The sequence below is a fragment of the Chiloscyllium punctatum genome, chromosome 40 (genome assembly GCF_047496795.1).
Source record: "Chiloscyllium punctatum isolate Juve2018m chromosome 40, sChiPun1.3, whole genome shotgun sequence".
NCBI lineage: Eukaryota > Metazoa > Chordata > Chondrichthyes > Orectolobiformes > Hemiscylliidae > Chiloscyllium > Chiloscyllium punctatum.
In genome coordinates this window covers 47366004-47390393 of record NC_092778.1, presented here as the reverse complement: position 1 = coordinate 47390393, position 24390 = coordinate 47366004, and the positions used below count along the sequence as shown (strand labels likewise).

At 41.7% G+C, this 24390-nt stretch overlaps 1 protein-coding gene across 2 annotated transcripts in view; it reads right to left on the bottom strand.

Moving 5' to 3' along the window:
• trrap (transformation/transcription domain-associated protein) overlaps nucleotides 1–24390 on the bottom strand; it is a 223741-nt gene that overhangs the window by 122307 nt on the left and 77044 nt on the right. For both annotated transcript variants that reach the window (XM_072559829.1, XM_072559830.1), the window contains exons 32-40: nucleotides 21517–21636; nucleotides 19063–19182; nucleotides 18622–18783; nucleotides 16151–16332; nucleotides 15219–15417; nucleotides 13639–13767; nucleotides 12555–12821; nucleotides 2568–2774; nucleotides 990–1148 (exon numbers count right to left, since the gene is read on the bottom strand). In XM_072559829.1, the coding sequence (XP_072415930.1) occupies nucleotides 990–1148; nucleotides 2568–2774; nucleotides 12555–12821; nucleotides 13639–13767; nucleotides 15219–15417; nucleotides 16151–16332; nucleotides 18622–18783; nucleotides 19063–19182; nucleotides 21517–21636 (1545 nt within the window). The remainder of the gene's footprint in view (nucleotides 1–989; nucleotides 1149–2567; nucleotides 2775–12554; nucleotides 12822–13638; nucleotides 13768–15218; nucleotides 15418–16150; nucleotides 16333–18621; nucleotides 18784–19062; nucleotides 19183–21516; nucleotides 21637–24390) is intronic.

The window sequence follows — 24390 nt, the reverse complement described above, 5'->3', positions numbered from 1 at the left end:
ATAGATAATTGGTCAGCTGAGGGATAAATATTGGTCAGGACACTTGTAAGCTCTCACAAATGCCTTGAGATCTTTTACGTTCACATATCACATTAGACAAAGCTGTAGCTTAAAGTCACATCTGAAATACAGCACCTGCAACAATGAAGTGCTTTCTCAGTCTACATTGGTGGGTCAGCCTAAAGTTGATACTTGGAAGTGGAACTTAAACCCTCGAACTCTTACTCAAGAGGCGAATGCATCAAAGACTGAAGTAATGATGGGACCTTCCTCAATTACACCAATAGATGTTTTGGATTACAAACAATACTCTCCTCCCTAGGATTATTAACTGCCCCTTCAAATCATAGCACTAAAGTAAGTTATGATTTCATTCTGTGAAATTAAACCTTTGAGGTAACTAAACTGCTACTGGAAAAGAATCAAATCAAAAACGAAACAAAGTTATACATCCAGTAAACAAATTTAGGTTTCAGCAGAAAGTGGAGGCTTCCAACACAAGAAAGAATTCTGGTAGGAATAAGATAAAGAAACAATGCTTAAAAAAAATATTATCCTATTCTGTAACTGAGCACACAAAGCTAATTGTAATTTCAATCAATGCAGGTAGGTTCTTTCATCAATAAGGAATAACATGCACTGATCTGATGTCCAAAAAACACAGCTTTGAAGATCCAAAAACATTTAACTGCATATTATTAAAACTGATAACCTATTTATCCTCAGATGGATAACAAATTCAACAAGTAATCCTTTGAAATGTTAACAACTCTGATATTGATACATGTTTAGAACTGCATCGCTGGAATCGAGCCTCAAGACTCAGTGTATACAAAATGGTATCCCTCTTAAAAAAATGAAACATGACTTTTAACCTGAATCAAGGTTATGCTAAAAATGAACTTGAAATGAAATTATGAACAATGGAAAAAGCCCAATTGTCAAGCTTTTAAATAGAGGATAAATTGATATTCTGCATATTACTTTACCTGCTGGTCCTTGATTCTCTGCAGCTCCCATTTAATGACAACTTCAGCCAGATCAACAGCTAACTTCCTCTGTTCAATGGTGACACTTGGCGTGAAACCTAGTCGCTGCATGGCACTAACCATGTGTTGCACAAGATGATGTCGCACTGGGAAGTACACCTAAGCAGAAACATTATTCCCAATTGCATTTCAGAATACTCACAATGTGTCCTTTCTTCATGTCTAATTCTCACTATACAAGAAGGAAGGCTTCTAAAATCTCCTCCTATAAACTGTGTACCTATGACACACCTTTGCTGGGGAAGTGTAAATTGGTACCGATCAGGGACCACACATTTCTAGTAAATATTATGCATATCTGACTTTTTTTTCCTTCTGGTCCAAGACAACTCCTCTTTTATACTAATACTATTGGACAACTCCGACTGGAATAGAACCAGGAATCAAACTGATAGGTTTAAATGAGGACTTAAACCATGGAAGTGAAATGTGAGAAAGTTCATTCCAAATGTAAAACTTGCTTATGAAACCCAGTCAAATGCATTTGTTCGATCACAAAGGGATTTTTGCTCTCTATTGTTCTGCTGAAGATTCTGCATTTCTTGTAATGTTACAAAGTGATTGTGCAAGATGAGATGCCATCTGCAAAATAAGTGGTTACTGCTACAAAAAGACCACAAACTACCTACACCTTTCAAGTGGATGTTAGGAAGGAATCCATAACATTTCCTGTGATGCAGCATGTTTCTGCAAAGCTGCCTTTACTGTGGTTTACTGGCCTCTCCTTTGAATTTGGAGGTTTACTTCTGCTGTCTATTTATACTACTCTCTGCAAAATGATAATGATAACTGTATAAGACAAATGGGGAATTTTAAGACTGGGGGCACATTTTTAAGGTGAGAGGAGAGATTTTAAAAGAAAAAGGGGCATTTTTTTTAAAACAGAGGATGGCTCATGTGTGGAATGAACTTCCTGAGGAAGTGGTGGATATGGGCACAATTACCTATGTCTAAGTACATGAAGAGGAAAGGTTTGGAGGGATATGGGTCAAACGTGGGCAGGTGGGATGAGTCTAGTTTGGGATTATGTTTGGCATCGACAGGTAGGACTGAAGAGTCAGCTTACATGCCGTATGACTGGGGGTTACACCCAAAACATCGACTTCTCAAACTTCTGATGCTGCCTGACTTGCTGTGTTGTTCCAGCCTCCTGCTTGTCCACTTTGGATTTGAGCATCTGCAGTTGTTTTGTCTCTATGACAGCCAGCAGAATTGACACACGAATAATCTTAATGCTAGGGGACAGTGAAATCATTGGCGATAAAAGGCCAAGTTCTTAGCTTTCTATTCTCCTGGCATTGCATGACAATGGAGTTATTGACTAAATCACAGTAATCAACCTTTATCAATTTCAGTCTATACAATGCATACAAACAAAGTAGTGGAACCATCACATCCGAAATGTTGCCCTCCCAAGCATGCTACGATTACCATGGCACAAATTTTTAATACACTTTCCTTTGTTGAGGTATTAGCTAATAGATAGAAACTCAGCTTATTCTTGTGACAACAACTTACCCTAAAATGTTGAACAATGAGATGCAAAATGTGAACCAGCTGAGGCACTGTATGCCCTTCTTCCACAATGATTTTTCTTGTCCAGTGAGTCAGCATTTGATGCCCATCTTCCATGCGAGCTGGGACAGCAGGAGTCAAAATGGCCATCGCTTGCCTGACTACCAATCGAGCTTCCATAGCATGAGCTTTAAGCAAACTGAGGAAAACCTGTGAAAATACAATTGAGAAATGCCTGACCTTGAAACAATGTTACACCCTAAATTCTTAAAATTACGTACACTGCTCATTCACCAATCACACCTGAGCTCAATGCCTTGCACCGATTCCTAATCTGAGAATTCAACAATTTAAAAATTCTCACCCTCATTTTCAAATTCCTTCATTGCTTTACCCATCCTATGTAACATTAGTTATCACTATAAATTTCCTGGAACAATGCATTGCTCCAATTCTGTATTGCAAATCCAAATTTCAATTCTCCTTAAGCTCTATAATTCTCTGTCTACACTTTGCTGTTTCTCTACGTCTCCATCACAATGCTACCTAGAATGTACATCCTCAAAAAAGCTTTGGTCACCTGCCCTTCTACGTTCTTGATATGGTTGATCCTGGAGGGACAGGATGTACATATATTTGGAAAGGCAAGGAGTTATTAGGGATAGTCAACATGGCTTTGTGTGAGGGAAATCATGTCTCACAAACTTGATTGAGTTTTTTGAAGAAGTAACAAAGAGGATTGATATGGGCAGAGCAATGGACATGATCTATATGAAGAAGTTTTCCTCCTCTCGCTACAAGAATCTCAGGGAGTCCCTCTCCCACTGCAACACCCAGGTCATTTCCTCTGCTCTGAAGCTCTTCAACCATGTCGTGAAACAAACTCGCGACCACAGCCACATTCGCTTCCTCAGTGCCTGCCTCCGTAACCAACTCATCCCACACTGACTCCGGACCACCTTTAAACCAGCAGAGTTCGGACCCGAACAGGACAAACAGTATAGACTACAGATTCAAAAACACCAGCAACAGTTCTCCTTCAAGATCCCCCGCTCCACGTTTGCAGCAATGCGCCGGCACCTAACCTCTCTACAGTCAGCCCTGCCTCAGCTGAGGGCCACACTCTCTCAGAATTGCAAAGGACCCACTCTGTACTACATCCTCAGGAGAATTCATACTCTCAACAAACAGTATTTCAATTCCATCTCAAACATCAAAAACTGTAAGTACAACAAACTTTTATCCACCCACCTCCATAACCAGCGCTCCTCAAACATTCCAGAAGATTCCCCTGGCCTCGGAACCTATTCCGCCATTAGCCATGCGGCTGATGCAGCTACCGCCCCCACAGTGATTGATGATGTCACTTCCACCCCCATCATGGCCACTCTCACAACCACTTCCACCCCTCACAATTCCTCATGCATCACAGCTGACATCACTTCTGCCCTTCACATCATCGCTGATGCCACATGTTCAGTGACTTCTGCCACCCCTACTGCCGTGGTCACCACCACTTCCGCCCCCACCAGCACCACTCACCTGCATTCTGCTGACATGCCCCTCACAGACCACACTGTCACTATCCCCACCCCCCAGAACCCCAAGGTGAACACTACCCCTGCTCATGACTCCACCCCCATTCCTCCCACCATCACACCCACTCCAGTTACAGGTTCCCCCCCACTCCCAGCTCTACACCCACACCAGATCCCAGCTCCCAGCCCTGCCGAGTTTTCACCATCCCCCCAGACCTCCCCCTCACTGAGGACGAACGATCAGTCCTCAGGAAAGGACTCACCTTCATCCCCCTCCGTCCACGCATTAATACACGACGTGACGTCGATCAATTCTTCGGTCGCCTCCACCTCAGAGTTTACTTTCACAATCAGGACTCCCACCCACCTTCAGAGGACCCCTTCACCCGCCTCCAACACACTGCATCCACCTGGACACCCCGCGCTGGCCTATTACCTGCCCTCGACCTCTTCATTTCAACTGCCGCCGGGACATTAACCGCCTCAACCTGTCTACCCCCCTCCCCCACTCCAACCTCTCACCCTCACAACGCGCAGCCCTCCAATCCCTCTGCTCCAATCCCAACCTCACCATCAAGCCAGCGGATAAAGGGGGCGCAGTGGTAGTCTGGCGCACTGACCTCTACACCGCTGAAGCCAAACGTCAACTCGAGGACACCTCTTCCTACTGCTCCCTCGACCATGACCCCACCCCCCATCACCAAACCATCATCTCCCAGACCATACAGAACCTCATCACCTCAGGAGATCTCCCACCCACAGCTTCCAACCTCATAGTCCGGGAACCCCGCACTGCCCGGTTCTACCTCCTTCCCAAGATCCACAAGCCTGACCACCCTGGCCGACCCATTGTCTCAGCATGCTCCTGCCCCACTGAACTCATCTCTACCTACCTCGACATTGTCCTATCCCTCTAGTCCAGGAACTCCCCACATACGTTCAAGACACCACCCACGCCCTCCACCTCCTCCAAGACTTCCGTTTCCCTGGCCCCTCAACGCCCCATCTTCACCATGGATATCCAATCCCTCTACACCTCCATCCGCCATGACCAGGGCCTCCAAGACCTCCATTTTTTCCTCTCCAGACGACCCCAACAGTACCTTTCCACCGACACACTCATTAGTTTGGCCGAACTGGTCCTCACCCGTAACAATTTCTCCTTTGAATCCTCCCACTTCCTCCAGACCAAAGGGGTAGCCATGGGCACACGTATGGGCCCAAGCTATGCCTGTCTCTTTGTTGGCTACGTAGAGCAGTTGATCTTCCGTAATTACACCGGCACCACTCCCCATCTCTTCCTCCGCTACATTGATGACTGCATTGGCGCCACCTTGTGCTCCCGCGAGGAGGTTGAGCAATTCATCAACTTCACCAACACATTCCACCCTGACTTTAAATTTACCTGGACCATCTCTGACACCTCCCTCCCCTTCCTGGACCTCTCCATCTCCATTAATGACGACCAACTTGACACTGATATTTTTTACAAACCCACCAACTCCCACAGCTACCTGGATTACACCTCTTCCCACCCTACCTCTTGCAAAAATGCCATCCCGTAATCCCAATTCCTCTGTCTCCGCCGTATCTGCTCCCAGGACGACCAGTTCCACCACAGAACACACCAGATGGCCTCCTTTAGAGACCGCAATTTCCCTTCCCACGTGGTTAAAGATGTGCTCCAACGCATCTCGTCTACATCCCGCACCTCCGCCCTCAGACCCCACCCCTCCAACCGTAACAAGGAGAGAACGCCCCGGTGCTCACATTCCACCCTACAAACCTTCGCATCAACCAAATCATCTGCCAACATTTCCGCCACCTCCAAACAGACCCCACCACCAGGGATATATTTCCCTCCCCACCCCTTTCCGCCTTCCGCAAAGACTGTTCCCTCCGCGACTACCTGGTCAAGTCCACGCCCCCAAACAACCCACCCTCCAATCCTGGCACTTTCCCCTGCCACCGCAGGAATGTAAAACTTGCGCCCACACCTCCTCCCTCACCTCTATTCAAGGTCCTAAAGGAGCCTTCCACATCCAAAGTTTTACTTGCACATCCACTAATACCATTTATTGTATCCGTTGCTCCCGATGCAGTCTCCTTTACATTGGGGAGACTGGGCGCCTCCTAGCAGAGCGCTTTAGGGAACATGTCCGGGACACCCGCACCAATCAACCACACCGCCCCGTGGTCCAACATTTCAACTCCCCCTCCCACTCTGCCGAGGACATGGAGGTCCTGGGCCTCCTTCACTGCCGCTCCCTCACCACAAGATGCCTGGAGGAAGAACGCCTCATCTTCCGCCTCGGAACACTTCAACGCCAGGGTATCAATGTGGACTTCAACAGTTTCCTCATTTCCCCTTCCCCCACCTCACCCTAGTTCTAAACTTCCAGCTCAGCACTGTCCCCATGACTTGTCCTACCTGCCTATCTCCTTTTCCACCTATCCACTCCACCCTCTCCTCCTTGACCTTTCACCTTCATCCCCTCCCCCAGTCACCCATGTACTCTATGCTACTTTCTCCCCACCCCCACCCTCCTCTAGCTTATCTCTCCACGCTTCAGGCTCACTGCCTTTATTCCTGATGAAGGGCTTTTGCCCAAAACGTCAATATCGAAGCTACTTGGATGCTGCCTGAACTGCTGTGCTCTTCCAGCACCACTAATCCAGAATCTAGTTTCCAGCATCTGCAGTCATTGTTTTTATCTCGATGATCTATATGGATTTCAGTAAGGCATTCGACAAGGGTCCCCATGGGAGACTAGTTAGAAATGTTAGATCTCATGGAATACTAGCCATTTGGATACAGAACTGGCTGAAAGTAGGAGACAGAGGGTGGTGGTGAAGGGTTGTTTTTCAGACTGGAGGCCTGTGACCAGTGGAGTGCCACAAGGATCGGTGCTAGGTCCATTACTTTTCATCATTTACATAAAGGATTTGGATGCGAGCATAAGAGGTATAGTTAGTAAGTTTGCAGATGACACCAAAATTGGAGGTGTAGTGGACAGTGAAGGAGGTTACCTCAGAGTACAATGGGATCTTGACCACACGGGCTAATGGGCGGAGGAGAGCCAAATGGAGTTTCATTCAGATAAATGTGAGGCACTGCATTTTGAGAAAGCAAATCTTAGCAGAATTTGTATAATTAATGAGAAGGTCCTGGGTTGCTGAACAAAGAGACCTTGGAGTGCAGGTTCATAGTTCCTTGAAAGTGGAGTCACAGGTAAATAGGAGAGTGAAGGCAACATTTGGTATGCTTTCCTTTATTGTTCACAGTATTGACTACAGGAGTTGGGAAGTCATGTTGTGGCTGTACAGGACATTGGTTAGGCCACTTTTGGGATATCGCGTGCAATTCTGCTCTCCTTCCTATCAGAAGGATGTTGTGAAATTTGAAAGTGTTCCGAAAAAAATTTATGGATGCTGTCAGGGTGGGGTTACCTTTTAGAGGTTTATAAAATCATGAGGGGCATGGATCGGATACATAGAACATAACAGCGCAGTACAGGCCCTTCAGCCCTCAATGTTGCGCCGACCTGTCATACTAATCTGAAGCCCATTCCACCTACACTATTCCATGTATGTCCATATGCCTGTCCAATGACCCCTTAAATGCACTTAAAGTTGGCAAATCTGCTACCGTTGCAGGCAAAGCATTCTATACCCTTACTGCTCTGAGTAAAGAAACTACCTCTGACATCTGTCTTATACTTATCTCCCCTCACTTTAAAGTTGTGTCCCCTATTGTGTGCTGTACCCATACTTGGAAAAAGGCTCTCCCTGTCCAGCCTATCTAACCCTCTGATTATCTTGTATGTCTCTATTAAGTGGGAGAAAGTGAGGACTGCAGATGCTGAAGATCAGAGCTGAAAAATATGTGTTGTTGGAAAAGCGCAGCAGGTCAGGCAGCATCCAAGGAGCAGGAGAATCGACGTTTCGGCATAAGTCCTTCTTCAGGGATGAGGAAGGTGTGCCAAGCGGGCTAACATAAAAGGTAGGGAGGAGGGGCGTTGGGAATGCGATGGGTGGAAGGAGGTTAAGGTGAGGGTGATAGGCCGGAGAGGTTGGGAAGATGATTGCAGGTCAAGAGGGCGGTGCTGAGTCAGAGGGTTGGGACTGAGAGAAGGTCGGGGGAGGGGAAATGAGGAAGCTGGAGAAATCTGCACTCATCCCTTGTGGTTGGAGGGTTCCTAGGCGGAAGATGAGGCACTCTTCCTCCAGGTGTCGTGTTGCCATGGTCTGGCGATGGAGGCGGCCAAGGACCTGCATGTCCTTGGCGAAGTGGGATGGGGAGTTAAAGTGTTCAGCCACGGGGCGGTTGGGTTGGTTGGTGTGGGTGTCCCAGAGGTGTTCTCTGAAATGTTCCGCAATTAGGCGGCCGGTCTCCCCAATGTAGAGGAGGCAGCAGATGCAGTAAATGATGTGTGTAGAGGTGCAGATGAATTTGTGACAGATATGGAAGGATCCCTCGGGGCCTTGGAGGGAAGTGAGGGGGGGAGGTGTGGGCACAAGTTTTGCATTTTTTGCAGCTGCAGGGGAAGATGTCGGGAGTGGAGGTTGGGTTGGTGGGGGGTGTGGACCTGACGAGGGAGTCACGGAGGGAGTGGTCTTTCCGGAGCTGATAGGGGAGGGGAGGGAAATATATCCTTGGTGGTGGGGTCTGTTTGAAGGTGGCTATTAAGTCACCTCTCAACCTTCTCTCTAACGAGAACAGCCTCAAGGCCCTCAGCCTTTCCTCGTAAGACATTCCTTCCATACCAGGCAACATCCTAGTAAATCTCCTCTGCACGCTTTCCAAAGCTTCCACATCCTTCTTATAACGCGGTGACAAAAACTGTACACAATACTCCAAGTGTGGCCGTAGCAGAGCTTTGTACAGCTGCAGCATAACCTCCTGATTCTGGAACTCAACCCCTCTATTAATAAAGGCCAAAACACTGTATGCCTTCTTAACAACCCTGACAATCTGGGTGGCAACTTTCAGGGATCTGTGTACAAAAACACCGAGATCTCTCTGCTCATCTGCACTCCCAAGAATCTTACCATTAGCCCAGTACTTTGCATTCCGATTACTCCGTCCAAAGTGTATCACCTCACACTTGTCCACATTAAACTCCATTTGCCACCTCTCAGCCCAGCTCTGCATCCTATGTCTCTCTGCAACCTACTATATCCTTCGTCACTATCCATAACTCCACCGACCTTAGTGTTGTCCTCAAATTTACTACTTCTAAGCCCTCATCCAGGTCATTTATAAAGATGACGAACACTAATGGACCCAACACCGACCCTTGTGGTACACCGGTGGTAACTGGATTCCAAGATGAACATGGTCCATCAACTACAACTCTCTGTTTTCTTTCAGCAAGCTAATTACTGATCCAAACTACAATGTCTCCCACAATCCCATTCCTCCGCATTTTGTATAATAGCCTACTGTGGGGGACCTTATCAAACGTCTTGCTGAAATCCATATACACCACATCAACCGGTTTACTCTCATCTACCTGTCTGGTCACTTTGTTAAAAAAGTCAATAACATTCATTAGGCACGACCTACCCTTCACAAAACCGTGCTGACTGTCCCTGATCAGATTATTCTTTTCTAGATGGTTACAAATCCTAATAACCTTTTCCAACACTTTACCAACAACTGAAGTGAGACTCACTGGTCTGTTATTACCAGGGTTGTCTCTACTACCCTTTTTGAACAAGGGAACCTCATATGCTATCCTCCAGTCCTCGGGCACTATTCCTGTAGACAACGATGATTTGAAGATCAATGCCAGAGGCTTGGCAATCTCTTCCCTTGCTTCCCAGAGGATCCTAGGATAGATCCCATCCGGCCCAGGGGACTTGTCTATTTTCACACACTGCAGTATTTCTAATGCCTCTTCCTTGTGAACCTCAATCTCTTCTAGTCTAGATGGAAGTAATCTGTATCTTCCTCACCAACATTTTCATTTTCTATAGTGAACACTGTCAAAAAATATTTATTTAGTGCTTCGAATAGGCAAAGTCCCAGGGGTGGGTGGAGTCCAGAACTAGAGAGCGTAGGTTTAGGGTGAGAGGGGAAAGATATAAGAGACACCTACAGGGCAACTTTTTCACAGAGGGTGGTACATGTATGGAATGCGCTGCCAGAGGAAGTGGTGGAAGCTAGTACAATTGCAACATTAAAAGGCATCTGGATGAGTATACGAATAGGAAGGGTTTGGAGGGATATGGGCCAGGTGCTGGCAGGTGGGATTAGATTGGATTGGGATAACTGGTCGGCATGGACGAGCATATGACTCTAAATGCAATTGCCTTGATTAAAACAAACAAATTTAATGTTCACTGTGAAAAAGAAATAAATGCAGTTCCAGTTACAATAAATGTTGGCCAGCAGACAACACCCGCAACCACTGAATAAATATTAACTAAAAAATTTTCAAAAACATAGGCATTACTATGGGATTGCTAGACTTTAGCAAGGTTATAATGTTGCTGAATTTGTGTTTTATGTCCAATAAGTGTAAAATATCTCGTTTGTCCCAAGTTTTGCAGTAATGAACATAGAAGGGAAAGTTAGTAAGTTTGCAGAAGACACCAAAATTGGAGGTGTAGTGGACAGCAAAGAAGAAGGTTACCTCAGATTACAACAGGATCTCATCAGATGGACCAATGGGCTGAAGAGTGGCAGCTGAAATTTAATTTAGATAAATGTGAAGTGCTACATTTTGGGAACGCAAATCTTAGCAGGACTTATACACTTAATGTGAAGGTCTGAGGGAGTGCAGATTTACTTGAAAGTAGAGTGGCAGGGAGATTGGATAATAAAGAAAGCGTTTGGTATGGTTTCCTTTACTGGTCACAGTATTGAGTACAGGAGTTGGGAGGTCATGTTGCGACTGTATAAGACATTGGTTAGGCCACTTTTAGAAACTGCGTGCAATTCTGGTCTCCTTCCTATCGGAAATATGTTGTGAAACTTGAAAAGGTTCAGAAAAGATTTACAAGGACGTTGCCAGAGTTGGAGGATTTGAGCTATAAGGAGATGCTGAATAGGCTGGGGCTGTTTTCCCTGGAATATCAGAGACCGAGGGGTGACCTTATAGAGGTTTATAAAATCATGAGGGGTATGGATAGGATAAATAAAGTCTTTTCCTGGGGTGGGGGAGTCCAGAACTAGAGGGCATTGGTTTAGGGTGAAAGGAGAAAGATATAAAAGGGACCTAAGGGGCAACATTTTCATGCAGAGGGTGACATGTGTATGGAATCAGCTGCCAAGGAAGTGGTGAAGGCTGATACAATTGCAACATTTAAAAGGCATCTGGATGGGTATGTGAATAGGAAGGGTTTGGAGGGATAAGGGCCAAGTGCTGGCAAATGGGACGGGATTCGGTTAGGATATCTGGTCAGCATGGACGAGTTGGACTGAAGGGTCTGTTTCCGTACTGTACATCTCTATGACTCTAATTGCCTGGAAGTATAGAAATATATCTGCTCAACAACTTGATAAGACAGTTAAATAGCAGTTGCATTGGCTAGGCCGAAAAAAAAAACACTTTGGTGCTCAATACCAAACAATAAAATTTGTCAACATAGACACATTGGTGCATGGGATCAACTGATGCGGTTTGTATAAGTCTTTATTTACAAAATGGTTAAAAAGTAGAATCACAGGGAGACAGGATAGTGAAGACGGCGTTTGGTATGCTTTCCTTTATTGGTCAGAGTATTGAGCACACAAGTTGGGAGGTCATGTTGCGGCTGTACAGGACATTGACTAGGCCACTTTTGGAATACTTCGTGCAATTCTGGTCTCCCTCCTATAGGAAGGATGTTGTGAAACGTGAAAGGGTTCAGAAAAGATTTACAAGGACGTTGCCAGGGTTGCAGGATTTGAGCTTTCGGGAGAGACTGAATAGTTAATTCAAGAAACTGTAAACAAAAAAACGTCTCCAGTCATCATTCACTTTTCACACAAACCACTCCATGCCTGGGTTCGTGCCATTTAAGCATACAATTCCAAAGGTGGGTGGATAGCTACTCTGTCAAAACATTGACTGTGTCAGGAGTTAACAAAATATTTCATAAAAAGCCAATGAGAATTTTGTTGGGTGTTTTTTTTTGGGGGGGGGGGGGGGAGGTTAGACTGCAAAAAATAAACAAGCTGACATTTTTGTGACTGATTCAGTGAAAGTAAACTTGCAATAAAAAAAATGATTCAGTACTATGAAAGACACACATAATTTGCACTTTGCACATGTCCATGGTTTAAGAGTGCCTTTTGTACATTTTACCATGCATATTATTGGTCTCTCTACTCAACTATCTATTTACACAGGTATCACTGTTGGTAGATGTGATCAACATTTTCTCAATTAAAATCTGATATTCAGTCACATCTACCATTTAAAGCTACATGAAATTACATGGCTTACAATATGAAGCTTACCTGCAAGACTATCTTTTTATGAATTGCAAATTTGGCTATGATATGTGCCAGAAGTAAGTGACCACTATATTTACAAGCTGGATCCACACAGGTCTTGGAAAGCAAGCAAGGCCACGCAAACGTCATCAGGCGTCTCAGTTTGCTGTTCCGATTTTTATTATTGTCGTGGATGTGGTGGGGTGCGTGCTCAACGAGAAGAGTTGCAAATTGTAGCAAGTAAATCCTTAAAGCATCTAACATTTCAGCATGTTTCTCTGGATCCAGTACCTGAAAAAAAACATAACTATTTAAATAAAGGATTAATAAAAGTTAATAAATTAATGAGTACTGGCCAAAGAACAAAGTGGTGATGAGAAGAACAGTATTTAAAAAAAACAAAAATTAAAATCATGATTTTTCTTAAAACAGAGGTGTTAAAATCTAGGTTGCATTGTCTGCAAAGATAGTGAAAACAGATTTAATAGCAGCTTCTTGACAATAAAAATTTGAAAGGTAATGATTAAAGAGCAGATGAGACGGACGGACTGGATAAGTTTCTAAAGATGACAGCATTGGAAAAAAACAGGCTGAATGGCCTCCGCCTATGCAGTATGATTCTACAATATTAACTGCACTTGAATTGAAAAAGATACTGGCTCTTCGGAAAGGCTTCTGGAAACCACCACAATTTTCTTCTTCTTCACAAGACCAGTAGTCACAATTACATAAGTTGTGTAAATTCACAGAAAATAAATTATATAAAAGCCATGAGCATCTTTCTTGAATCCTCTCAAGATACTCAAGGTGCAGAGATCATTGCTGGAAACACCTCAAATTGTGGAAATGTCTGAATTATTAATATTTACCATCTAAAATCTCTTCTGTTAAAAGCAGAAATGATTTATAAGTTGCCACAGGTGGGACTACATTTTAAGATACAGTGAAGAATAATCACACTTTCAAACTTATGAATAATTTATTGGAATTAAGCAGTTTACCGCACTATCACAGCAAAGAGCAAAGGCATGTGAAGTGTAACAAAAGATTCCTTGGCTCATATTTACAAATAAGAAACTTGCATCAATATCCAAACCATTAGCATTACCTTTGTAATGAAAACACTTGTGATGCTATCAGGATTATCTCCCTCAGGATTTGGAGGCCCTAAAAGTTGCTCCCCTTCACCTTTGTCAAAGCTGTATTGGAAAGCGGGGATCAAGATGTGCTGCAGAGCCTAAAGAAAGGACATACCAGCAAAATCATCAAACAGCATATGATATTCCTTTTATCATACACATTTGAATGCCACAAAATCAGCAATATCATTCAGTAAGAAGTCAGTCAACCCATTACACCGAAGCTCATCTTTTCAAACATGTCATATAAAATAGTATATTTTAAAGTTTAGTAATTTCTTTTAGTTCTGAAGATCAAATACTTGTAATAACATAAATATCAAAATATTGTTTAAAACTCTTGATACAAGTTGAAATGAATACAAGTGTTTTGTGCGGAGATATATCTGACATATAACTGTACAAGAGAAGCACATCAGAACACAGAACCCAAGGTCAGTTGTGCACTGATCACCGATCCTTCAACTGTTCATCTGGCTGAGTAAATGCCACCAACTGTACAAAGCATAATCTTGAGCTGATATATTTTTGCAAGTATGTGCAGGCAAAGTCAAAAGGTAATGGATGGCATGCAGCAAAATACAATAGTAAATATTCAGTCGGGTTTATCATCTTCTTAATTTGTGAATTTTTGTTTAATTGCATCTCTAAATGAGAACTCAGTCATTCTATTTAATTGAAGTACTTCGGCTGAAATTCCTTTGTTGCTTTAGTCATGTAGATATTTAAAAGTCAAAACATTTCAATGATTAAAACATAAAATAGTTGATATTTAAATCCATTCATCCATCATTAACAATCACCACGGAAATACATTAAATTCACAAATACATTAATCCAAAAATACATTGTTACATTTTCCCATTACAGTTACATTATAATGGTTAATCAATCTGGAGAATGATAGGTCTAACAGCAGCAATATAAATACAAAACGCTGGCTTAGGGGGCTTTGAAATGAACAGGTCGAGGAACAAATTAATTACAATACTTGATCACATGAAATAAATCGTAATTTTAATTATAATTTTGAAGTTATTACTGATCTGATGAGCAAGAAAAACATTGTACATCCTCAGAAAATGAATTTGCTATTAAAATGTCAAGAATTTGCCTCCAATCTGAAAGAATTTAAAAGAGAGAAATCTAAGCCCTTGAGATGTCATGGCTAAGAACAACAGGTGAACAGGCTTTCATTTTTTTTTCCAAAAAAAAAAGTGTTCCAACCGGGAATGTACTGCCTGTAATTGAATAGTAACTTGCAAACAAATTGAATAAATACTTGAAAGGAGAAAAATTACAAATGAGTGAAGGAATGCAAATAATTGGCCAAAACTTTAAAAGGGTTGGTACAAAGAACATGGACTGAATTGCACCTTTCTCTGCTGTAAGATTCTAAGATTCAGTTCAGTGGAGTTTGTTTTATATTGACATTTTCCAGGAGTTAAACATTTACATGCTCAGAAATAAACAATTCTAGACGTTTCTGAACATGGCTGAAGAAGTTCAAAGTGCCAACTAGCTTATTTTTACAATACAGTACACTCACCTTGGCTTTAAGCTCATCTCCAAAGTTTGGATCATAAAATTCCACAAATCTGTTAAACAGGACACGCTTCTGTACCACACTGTAATTCTTTGGGATCTCTTCTTCCATATACTCTTTCAGGAAGGTCATATTGCTCAGAAAACGCCCAGTAAATGCGCGAAGCAGTTGAAACAGCAACTCAATCTCTGCATAATTCCGTCTGGAGGGAAGTCAATTTTCATAACAGATCAGTCATTTCTAAGATAAATTAAAACAGAACTTCATCAGTACATGCTCCAATCAATTTACTATGGACGTAGCTGCAACCTCAAAACAAATCCCAAAGACAGTGAAGCAACACTGAAGTGTACTAACTTTTCTATAATTCAAAATTATTAAATACTATTTGAGAATGATGAACCTTGGTAGAGAAAATAAGCATAAATTGTTTCCACTGTGTGGAAGGTCAAGCACAAAGACTGAAGTCATTTGGCAAAGGATCCATAACTTTCAAGAGAACTGGATAATTCTTAAATAGAATAACTCGTAAGACAATGAGGAACAGGAGCAAGAAGTAACATTGATGAGGTAAGAGCAAGCACAGCCAAGGCTGACACATCAGCCTGCTGATGTACTGTATGATTCTGCGATTAATCCATTATTATAGATTCCAACAAAGTTGCACATATGGAAATAAGTATGCATATTATGGTAAAAAGAATCCAAAAGTAATGAAATTTTAGGTGTTTAATTGAAAAATGCTTGAAAGCTTAGCTACATTTCTTAAACATTAGGTATAGATTTAGGTTTACAAAGATCTTAGTCATGGAGTGCTATTTCAAGTCCAAGAGCTTTCCAAGTGTATGGAAATATGCAACGGAAAAAGCCCTTCACATCACCCATTTTAAGAAATAAATTAGTCTCTTTTGTTTTCAAGAGAAAACATTGCATACTTGCAATAATTCAACAGGCAAAATGCTAGAAGCTTTGGTTCCTTCCAGTGAGTGGCTACCATGCTTTCCTTCCGATGGCGCTCCTGGAAAGCGTCACTCACCCAGACCCGTCGTAAGTGGCTCACTAGCTGAGGTTGGCCAGATAACCAGTTCCCATCATTCTTCACTATGATACTGATAATCTGTTAAATAAAATTAAAATTGGTGGAGCACAAATTAGCTGAACGCAACTACAATAAAAAGCTTGCAGTCTGGGAAACAGAGGAGACGGTAAATACCTTCATTTTCCTAATGTTGCTCTCACCAACCCCTGCCTTACTATACCACAGAAAATGTAATGTCTCCTAGGAAAGGAGATTTCTTTCCTCAATTAGGAAAATATGTTAACTTCGTAGAAAAATGCACTTTATAAGACATACAGACCAGGAAAGTCTGATTACAACTTTGCAGATTTTTTTAAAAGGCTGAGGAAGTCGAAGCGGTCAGTTGTGACTGGTCAAGACAAAAGGCTTCAGTTCACAGGATAACAACTGAGAAGGGGTGGTTAAGTCGAAAACAGTAATTTCTCTGCTTTTTGTGTAACTGTAAAGTGGTGGTATTGGAGGAATAGATAGGATTTTGTTTTGACATTTCATTTTGCTTTGAAATCTTTCAAACTGTATTGTACACAGATATCTTGGTTTGGCTTTGCACAATAAACTTCTACTTTATTATTAGAACTAAATCTACAGACTTATCTGCTTATACTTAAGTGAAAGAACATTGCATTAAATTTAAAATTAAAACAAAATATGACTGATCCGTTTTTAACATTAGCTGGCATCACAAGTTCCTATTACCTTGGCAATGATTGTAAAACTGAATTTACTTGCAATTATGATGGGCTCAAACTGTTTTGGAAATACTGAGCTATTCAAATTATCAATAGAAGAAAATCAATCTGGATATATTACAGGATTTACTTCCATTAATAAACATGCTCAGCTTATCACAAATTAATCCAAGCCAAACTAGCTTTGAGAAAGTACATATCTCAGCCTGCGTCATATATATCTCCAGTACCAGCCCGTTATTACACTGGTTGAGTTGAGAGACGTGGTGACAGTCTGTTTATAGTGGAAGAGACAATATGCACAGTAAAAAGCTGCTTATTACAGCACGCCAAAGTATCAAATTAGGTTTTGGTTCCATATCAGACATTTTGAAATGAAAGGACTTGCATTTATACGGCATCTTTCACTATCTCAGCATTTTCCATATACTTTTAGTCAATAAGTATATTGTAAGTCATTGTACTTGCTAGCAATTCTGACTTAGTAGGCTTCCACAACCAGCAATGTAATATTCCCATGTTAATGAGGATTATGAAGGCTTGGTTGAGGCACAACTGCTCATCAGGACTCCCTTGAGTCTATTTTGTCACTTTGTTTTTCACACCCATCAGAAAGCCCAAATACAGCCTTAGTTAAAAGTCTCAAAATTTGGTACCTCCAACATAATACTACATTAGGCATGCCAGCCTGACCTCTAGGCTGACATTCTTGGAGTGGGAAATAAACCCAAAACCAAATCAGATTCAGAGAAGATCCTGACTCAACTGAAACTGAGGACAAACTTCCAGAAAGTAACATGGCAATTCAGAGTAAGCCGAAAGCAAGAGATTTTGATCTCGATGTGCAGGGTCTTTATCCCAAGCTGGGCAACTACATATTTATTACTAATCCAATTATAATGGAAGTCTGAAGCGAAGAGGTTTCTACTAACAATGTCATCAGTAATTGAAAGCAGAGAAACTTGGCAAGTTATGCTTTCCCTTGTCTTGCAAAAATAACTGTTTGCATTATTTCTACAGTCAACTAAACTTCTCAGCAGACAAAATCATCCATAGCAATGTGACCACCTTGAATACTCGCTCATTCAGGAACCATACAATGTCCTCATTCTGGGATTATTCCAGAGGTCAGAGGGACAGAAGTAAATTTTTCCTTTTGTAATTTGGATGAAGCTAATCAATGCAAAAGGGACAACAGAACTACGGCCACTTCACCCCTCAATGCCTCAAAAAGTTGAATGCTGTTTCAAACAATCTAATTGCAACATTATGTGGAATTGCAAGGGCACAAACTTTAAGATAATAATCAATATTATCTGGTGGTTAAGTTTAGGATTCAAGGATCTGTGGTGAATTCCTCAGATTCTAGTTTCGACTTTGCACTAATTGTCAAGGAAACTGAACTGCCCAATTTGTAAAGAACAACTTTATATAAATTTCATTGTTACATATTCCATGACTGCTAATACTTTTTACATCATGGCTGCATGTACATTATAATAAAATTTAATATGATCACTTTAAACTTTTACGCACTCAAAAAAAAGTGGTAGACCCAACAACACAATTAAATTCTGTATAGTCGGGGAAAGAGAAAGTTGTGAATGCAGCAGTCAACTAACTGGGCAGATCTACTCACCTTGATGGCTTGGAACTGGAGATCTAACCGAATAGTGCTGGTACTGGGAGACCCAGGCCTTACTGCAGCTTGTGCACCAGGAAACAGCAGGTTGACAAACCGGCCTGGTGTGGCAGCCAGCACATCGCGGAGAGGCTTTGCATCTTTGTGCTTTAAAAAACTCTAGAAAGGAGCAAGAGAGTTGATCTTAGAACAAAAGGTTAGCCAATTTAGTGACTGTTTCATTAACTAGAATGAGTAGACTTATCAAACACCATTAGCCAGGTTTCTGTAATATCAATAAGACCAATTCAATGCCATCTCCATATTTTTACATTCAATCGTATCAACTAAAGAAAGAAAACATAACACCATGACTATAATCCACTTCACTGAGAGTGAAGTTGGGAGCACCAACTTGAAAAAAGGGACTGAGGAAGCCCTGACCAATATGAGCATTACCATAAACATTCTGCTCCATTGAGGATCATTCAAAGTGGCCTCCATCATAAAAAGTTCAACAGTCTGTGCCGGATAACGTGTCAGAAACTTGATCAGAGGCTCACGGAATGGACTTCCAGCCTATAAAAGAGCAAAATGTGATTTATTTTTTAAACTTCAAATTTAAATGAAGTAAAGCACAAATTCTTTTATCCAGTAGCAGTACTGGGATTCATTTGCTGAATAAAAATGCCATAAATTTATAACTGCCTTTTTCAGAGTCCGGTTCAAGATTGAAGGTTCACTCAAGATCAGCATTCTACAGACTGTGAATACATTTTCATATCAAGAATAAACTATTAACAGTTCATTATCTAAGGAGTTGTACAAGTTGGCATGAATAATTTTCTCCCCAATCCTGTTTCACTGCCTTAAGCATGCCCCTCCTTCTTTGTAATACCCCTGCAGAGATCACCGAGTGTTAGCTCGGTAGCAGAATAATGCCTTCCCATTAAAACGATCCTAAGGCTTTTTCACCACTGCCCTATTGTTCGGCAAATGCTCCAATAACAGAAGTTACAACTACAGTTATGTGGATTCTAAACTGGAAAGTTTCAAAGAAAATTAATACATAGTTCAATCTATTTAATTGGAACATTACAGATCCAAACTGGCAAAGTCCAGGAAATTGAGTTAAAATTAATAAAGTTTAGTACATATTCATGTTCTAGAAATAAATATTGTGAACTGAAACTAGAGTCTGAATTTACGGTAAACTAGCACAGTTCAATACACAAAAGGTGTCTATATTGCATTCAGATGACCATTACTTACACTTTTAAATTTCTTAAAAGATTGCACAATTTAAAAAAAAATTAATTTCCATATTGTTTAAAATCAAGAACAAGTTTTGAGAATAGGTCATCAACTAGAAACAAGTGTTTCCTGTGCTTCTGGTGACAAAGCTGTCACTGTTCACCATCAATACACTAATCAGAGGCCCAGCAACTATGAAAGACATGCTTGTATCAGCTTTTGTTAATGGGTCACTCTGGTCAATCTCAGGATAAGAAGGAAGAAGCAGCAGTTGCAAAACCTTGGACTGTCAGTCCAGTCATAACAAAATGTCACCCATGGGAAGGGGAAAAAAAAGCAACTCAAGAATTTAAAAAATCCAGCAACTGGTTACATTCTGGAATTCGTGGTCTAAGAGAATGGTGGAGACAGATTCAATCCAGGTCTTCAATCAGGTAATGATTGAATGAGAATAAGTTTGCTGGAAAAGTAGAAAAAGCAGAGGAGTTGTGGATGCTGACAACCAGTATACACACAAGAGACAGAGTGGCGACCATTTACGTCATAATGTTTTAGGAGCAGTGCTTCCAGGCAGAAACGGTCACTTTGAGAGCAATTTAAAATCCAGGCCACTGAGGGAATGTGCACTGGAAGGCATTTAGACTTCCAAATCAGCTGTGGAAGGGATCTGATTATTTGTAATGATATAATTTAATTTATCTGACTTTTTAAAAATATGCAAAAACTTAAGTTTAGCAAATTTATCAGAGTTAGATTTTTGTTCCAATGTATTTTCTCTTTTGAATCTATTGTGACAAATACTGCAGCGCTTAGTTTTGACACATTGGGCAGGCATGACTTCTATCTGGGAGAAAGTGAGGACTGCAGATGCTGGCGATCAGAGCTGGAAAAGCGCAAGAGGTCAGGCAGCATCAAAAGAGCAGGAGAATCGACGTTTCGGACATAAGCCCTTCTTCAGGAATCTTAGATTACACCTCCTCCCACCCTGCCCCCTGTAAAAACGCCATCCCTTCGTCGGATATGTGGAACAGTCCATCTTCCGCAGCAACACAGGCACCACCCCCTAGCTTTTCCTCCACTACATCGATGACTGATCGGCGCTACCTCATGCTCCCACGAGGAGGTTGAACAGTTCATCCACTTTACTAACACCTTCCACCCCGACCTCAAGTTTGCCTGGACTGTCTCAGACTCCTCCCTCCCCTTTCTAGACCTCTCCATTTCTATCTCGGGCGACCAACTCAACACGGACATTTACTATAAACTGACCGACTCCCACAGCTACCTAGATTACACCTCCTCCCACTCTGCCCCCTGTAAAAATTCTATCCACTGTACCACTTGATCTGTCCTTGTCATTCATGTTAGAGGACACTGCACAGCTACACTAAGATCACATCGAGGGAATCTTCTCTCCTTCCAAATAAAACTTTCAGCTCCGCCATCAAGCAAGGTAAGCACACAATTTACTTCAAAAGATCAGCCACTTTCCTGGCTGACCATAACTTCTGGAAATTAACCCTTTCTCTCTGCACACATGTTGCCTGACCCACTGAGTGCTTTCCAGCAATCTATGCCTTTTGAAATTAATACATCCGTATTTGGTTAAAGTATCTTAATACTATAATTTTGAGTAGGGTCAGAATCAAACTTAATTACCTCAATAAGCATGGCCCGTTCAGTTTTCATCACCACCTCCAGAAGAGGTTTCACGAGAGTCTGAGGTGCAGCCGGAATTAAGTGGAACAGATTAATGATGGCCGAGCAGATTTTCATTTCCTGTGCAAGCAAATTAGCAACATTATGAAAAGAAACATCAACGTAAATAACTGTACAGATGTAAAGCATCAGTTCATTAACTATGCACATAACTCTACCCATTTCTAGAGCGATAATTTCCTGTCAACAGAAAACATGCACACAGTAGTGCAAGTTCTTCAATTGCAGAAACTCTGTAACATACCCTGGAAAGATCATGCTACCCAGGTAAATGTTGTAATGTCATCTGATTACTGAACACGCAACAAAATTCTTAAATAATCTGCAAATTCTTAAATAATTTTCCTTTAAATGATAATCTAAGAAAGAGGTACTTATTTTCTTGCCCAAGTGAAATCTGGAGACGAGTGGCAAAAATAAAACACAAATGAAATCACTCATTACGATGAGTCCTTACATAATTTAAATGTAATTGCTCATTAAAGAAAGCTTCCGTCAGCATACTAGTGCTTTGAATATTCATATCATATTCAAAATATCTGCACATCAATCCAAAAATGGGTTGCACAGAGAAATTCTTTTTAAAATGAGAATTATTTCTTTCCTGTATATTGCCATTAAATTAGTAGTAGTTTGTAACGTATGATTATATATTTGGACTAATAGGCTTTTGGGCTCAAAAGGAATTGGGAGATATCAAGAGTCAGGATGGGAAAATGAAGCAGACCTTAATCAGCTCGTATTTTAACGGACTTAGCTCCTGTTCCTAGTTGTTTTTGTAACATGCAAGGTCCAATTAACTAAGTATCCTTCCTTGATATAAGACCATTAAGATATAGGAGTTGAATCTGGTCATTCAGCTAGCCTATTAAGAATGCTTTGCCATTCAATCATGGCTGATCCTTTTCTCAATACCATTCGCCTGCCTTCTCACTCGTAACCTGTGATCCCTTTCCTAACCTCTCCTAATACTGACAAAAATCTTCTCCACATCCACTCTACTCAGGCTTCTCCGAATCAGTTTCAATCAGAACCCCCCCCCCAATCCTTATAAACTTTGAGTAATGACTAAGAGTCCTTATCTGTTCCTTATATGACAAGCCCTTCATCCTTGGGATCATTCTTGTAAACCTTCTCTGCACCTCCTTCAGGACCAGCACATCTTTCCTTAGATATGGGGTGCAAAACTGCTCAAAATATTTTAAATGGGAGTTTGACGAGAGCCTTTTAAAGCCACAAAAATACATCCCTGCTCTTGTACTCCAGCTCTCTGAAAGTGAATGCTAACACTGTATTTATGTTTCTAACTGCCCACTGAACCTACATGATATCTTTAAGATAATTGGAAACTGGGATTTCTAAGTCCTTTTGTACTTCAGATTTCCAAAGCTTTCCCCTACTTAGAAAATAGCTTACATCTCTATTCTTCCAAAGTGCATATCCTCACACTTTCCCACATTGTATTTCATCTGGTGCTTTGTTGCCAACTCTTCTAGTCTGTCCATGTCCTTCTGCAGCCTCCCCAACACTATCTGTCCCTTCACCTATCTTTATGTCATCTGCAAACCTAGCAACAATGCAATCAGTTCTTTCATTTAGATCATTAATGTATAATGTGGATAGTTGTGGTCCTAACACTCACCCTGTGGAACTCTACCTGCCATCTTGGAAAAGACTCTTATTTCCACTTTCTGCCTTCTGCCAGACAGCCAATCCTAATCCATGACAGTTCCTTGTTCCTATCTTATCTTATCTTATTTAGCAGCCTCCTGTGTAGCACCTTGTCAAAGGCATTCTGGAAATCCACATTGATCACTCCATTAGCTCTCCTTTCTCTAACTTGTTTGGTACCTCCTCAAAAGAATTCCAACAGATTTGTCAGGCATGACCTCCCCTTGACAAAGCCGTGGTGACTCAGCCCTATTTTACCATAAACAAAGAACTCCGCAATTTCATCCTTAATAATGGACACAAAAATCTTACTAATGACAGACATCTGGCTAATCAGCTTGTAGTGTTCCTGCCTCCCTCTCTTCTTAAACATGAGTCTTGCACTAGCCATTTTCCAATCTCTGGAACCCTACCTGACTCCAGTGATTCCTGAAAGATCACCACAACAATCTCAGCTATCTCCTTCAGAGCTCTGGGTTGTAGTCCATCTGGTCCAGATACTTTATCCACCCTTCAGAACTTTCTGCCTCCCCTGCATTTTCTCCTTAAATGATAGCTACTACACTCACTTCTGCCCCTTGACTCTCGAAGTTCTGGTATCCCACTGATGTCTTCCACTGTGCACTGATGCAAAGTACCTATTCAGTTCTTTCATCATGTCTTTGCTCCCCATGATCATTTCTCCAACCTGCTTCCAGTAGTCCAATGTCCATTCTTGCCTCACTCTTAACTTATATATCTTAAAAAAAAAACTGTTCTTTTATATTACTAGCTAGCTTCCCCTCCTATTTCATCTTCACCACCCCACCCCCACCTTAAGTTGCCCTCTGCCAGTTTTTTTAAAAGCTTCCCACTCACTTCACCACATTATAGGAGCAGGAAAAATCGACATTTCAGATAAAAGCCCTTCATCCGGAAGGGTTTCCTGATGAAAGTATTTTGCCCGAAACATCAATTCTCCTGCTCCTCGGATGCTGCCTGACATGCTGTACTTTTCCAGCACCATTCTAATCTTAACTCTCATCCCCAGCATCTGCAGTACCCACTTCCACCTTCACCACATTATACTCTAATTCTTTTGCTTTGTTGCTGCACCGACTTCCCTGTCAGCCAAGTTTGCCTCCTCCCCTCCTTAGTGTGTCT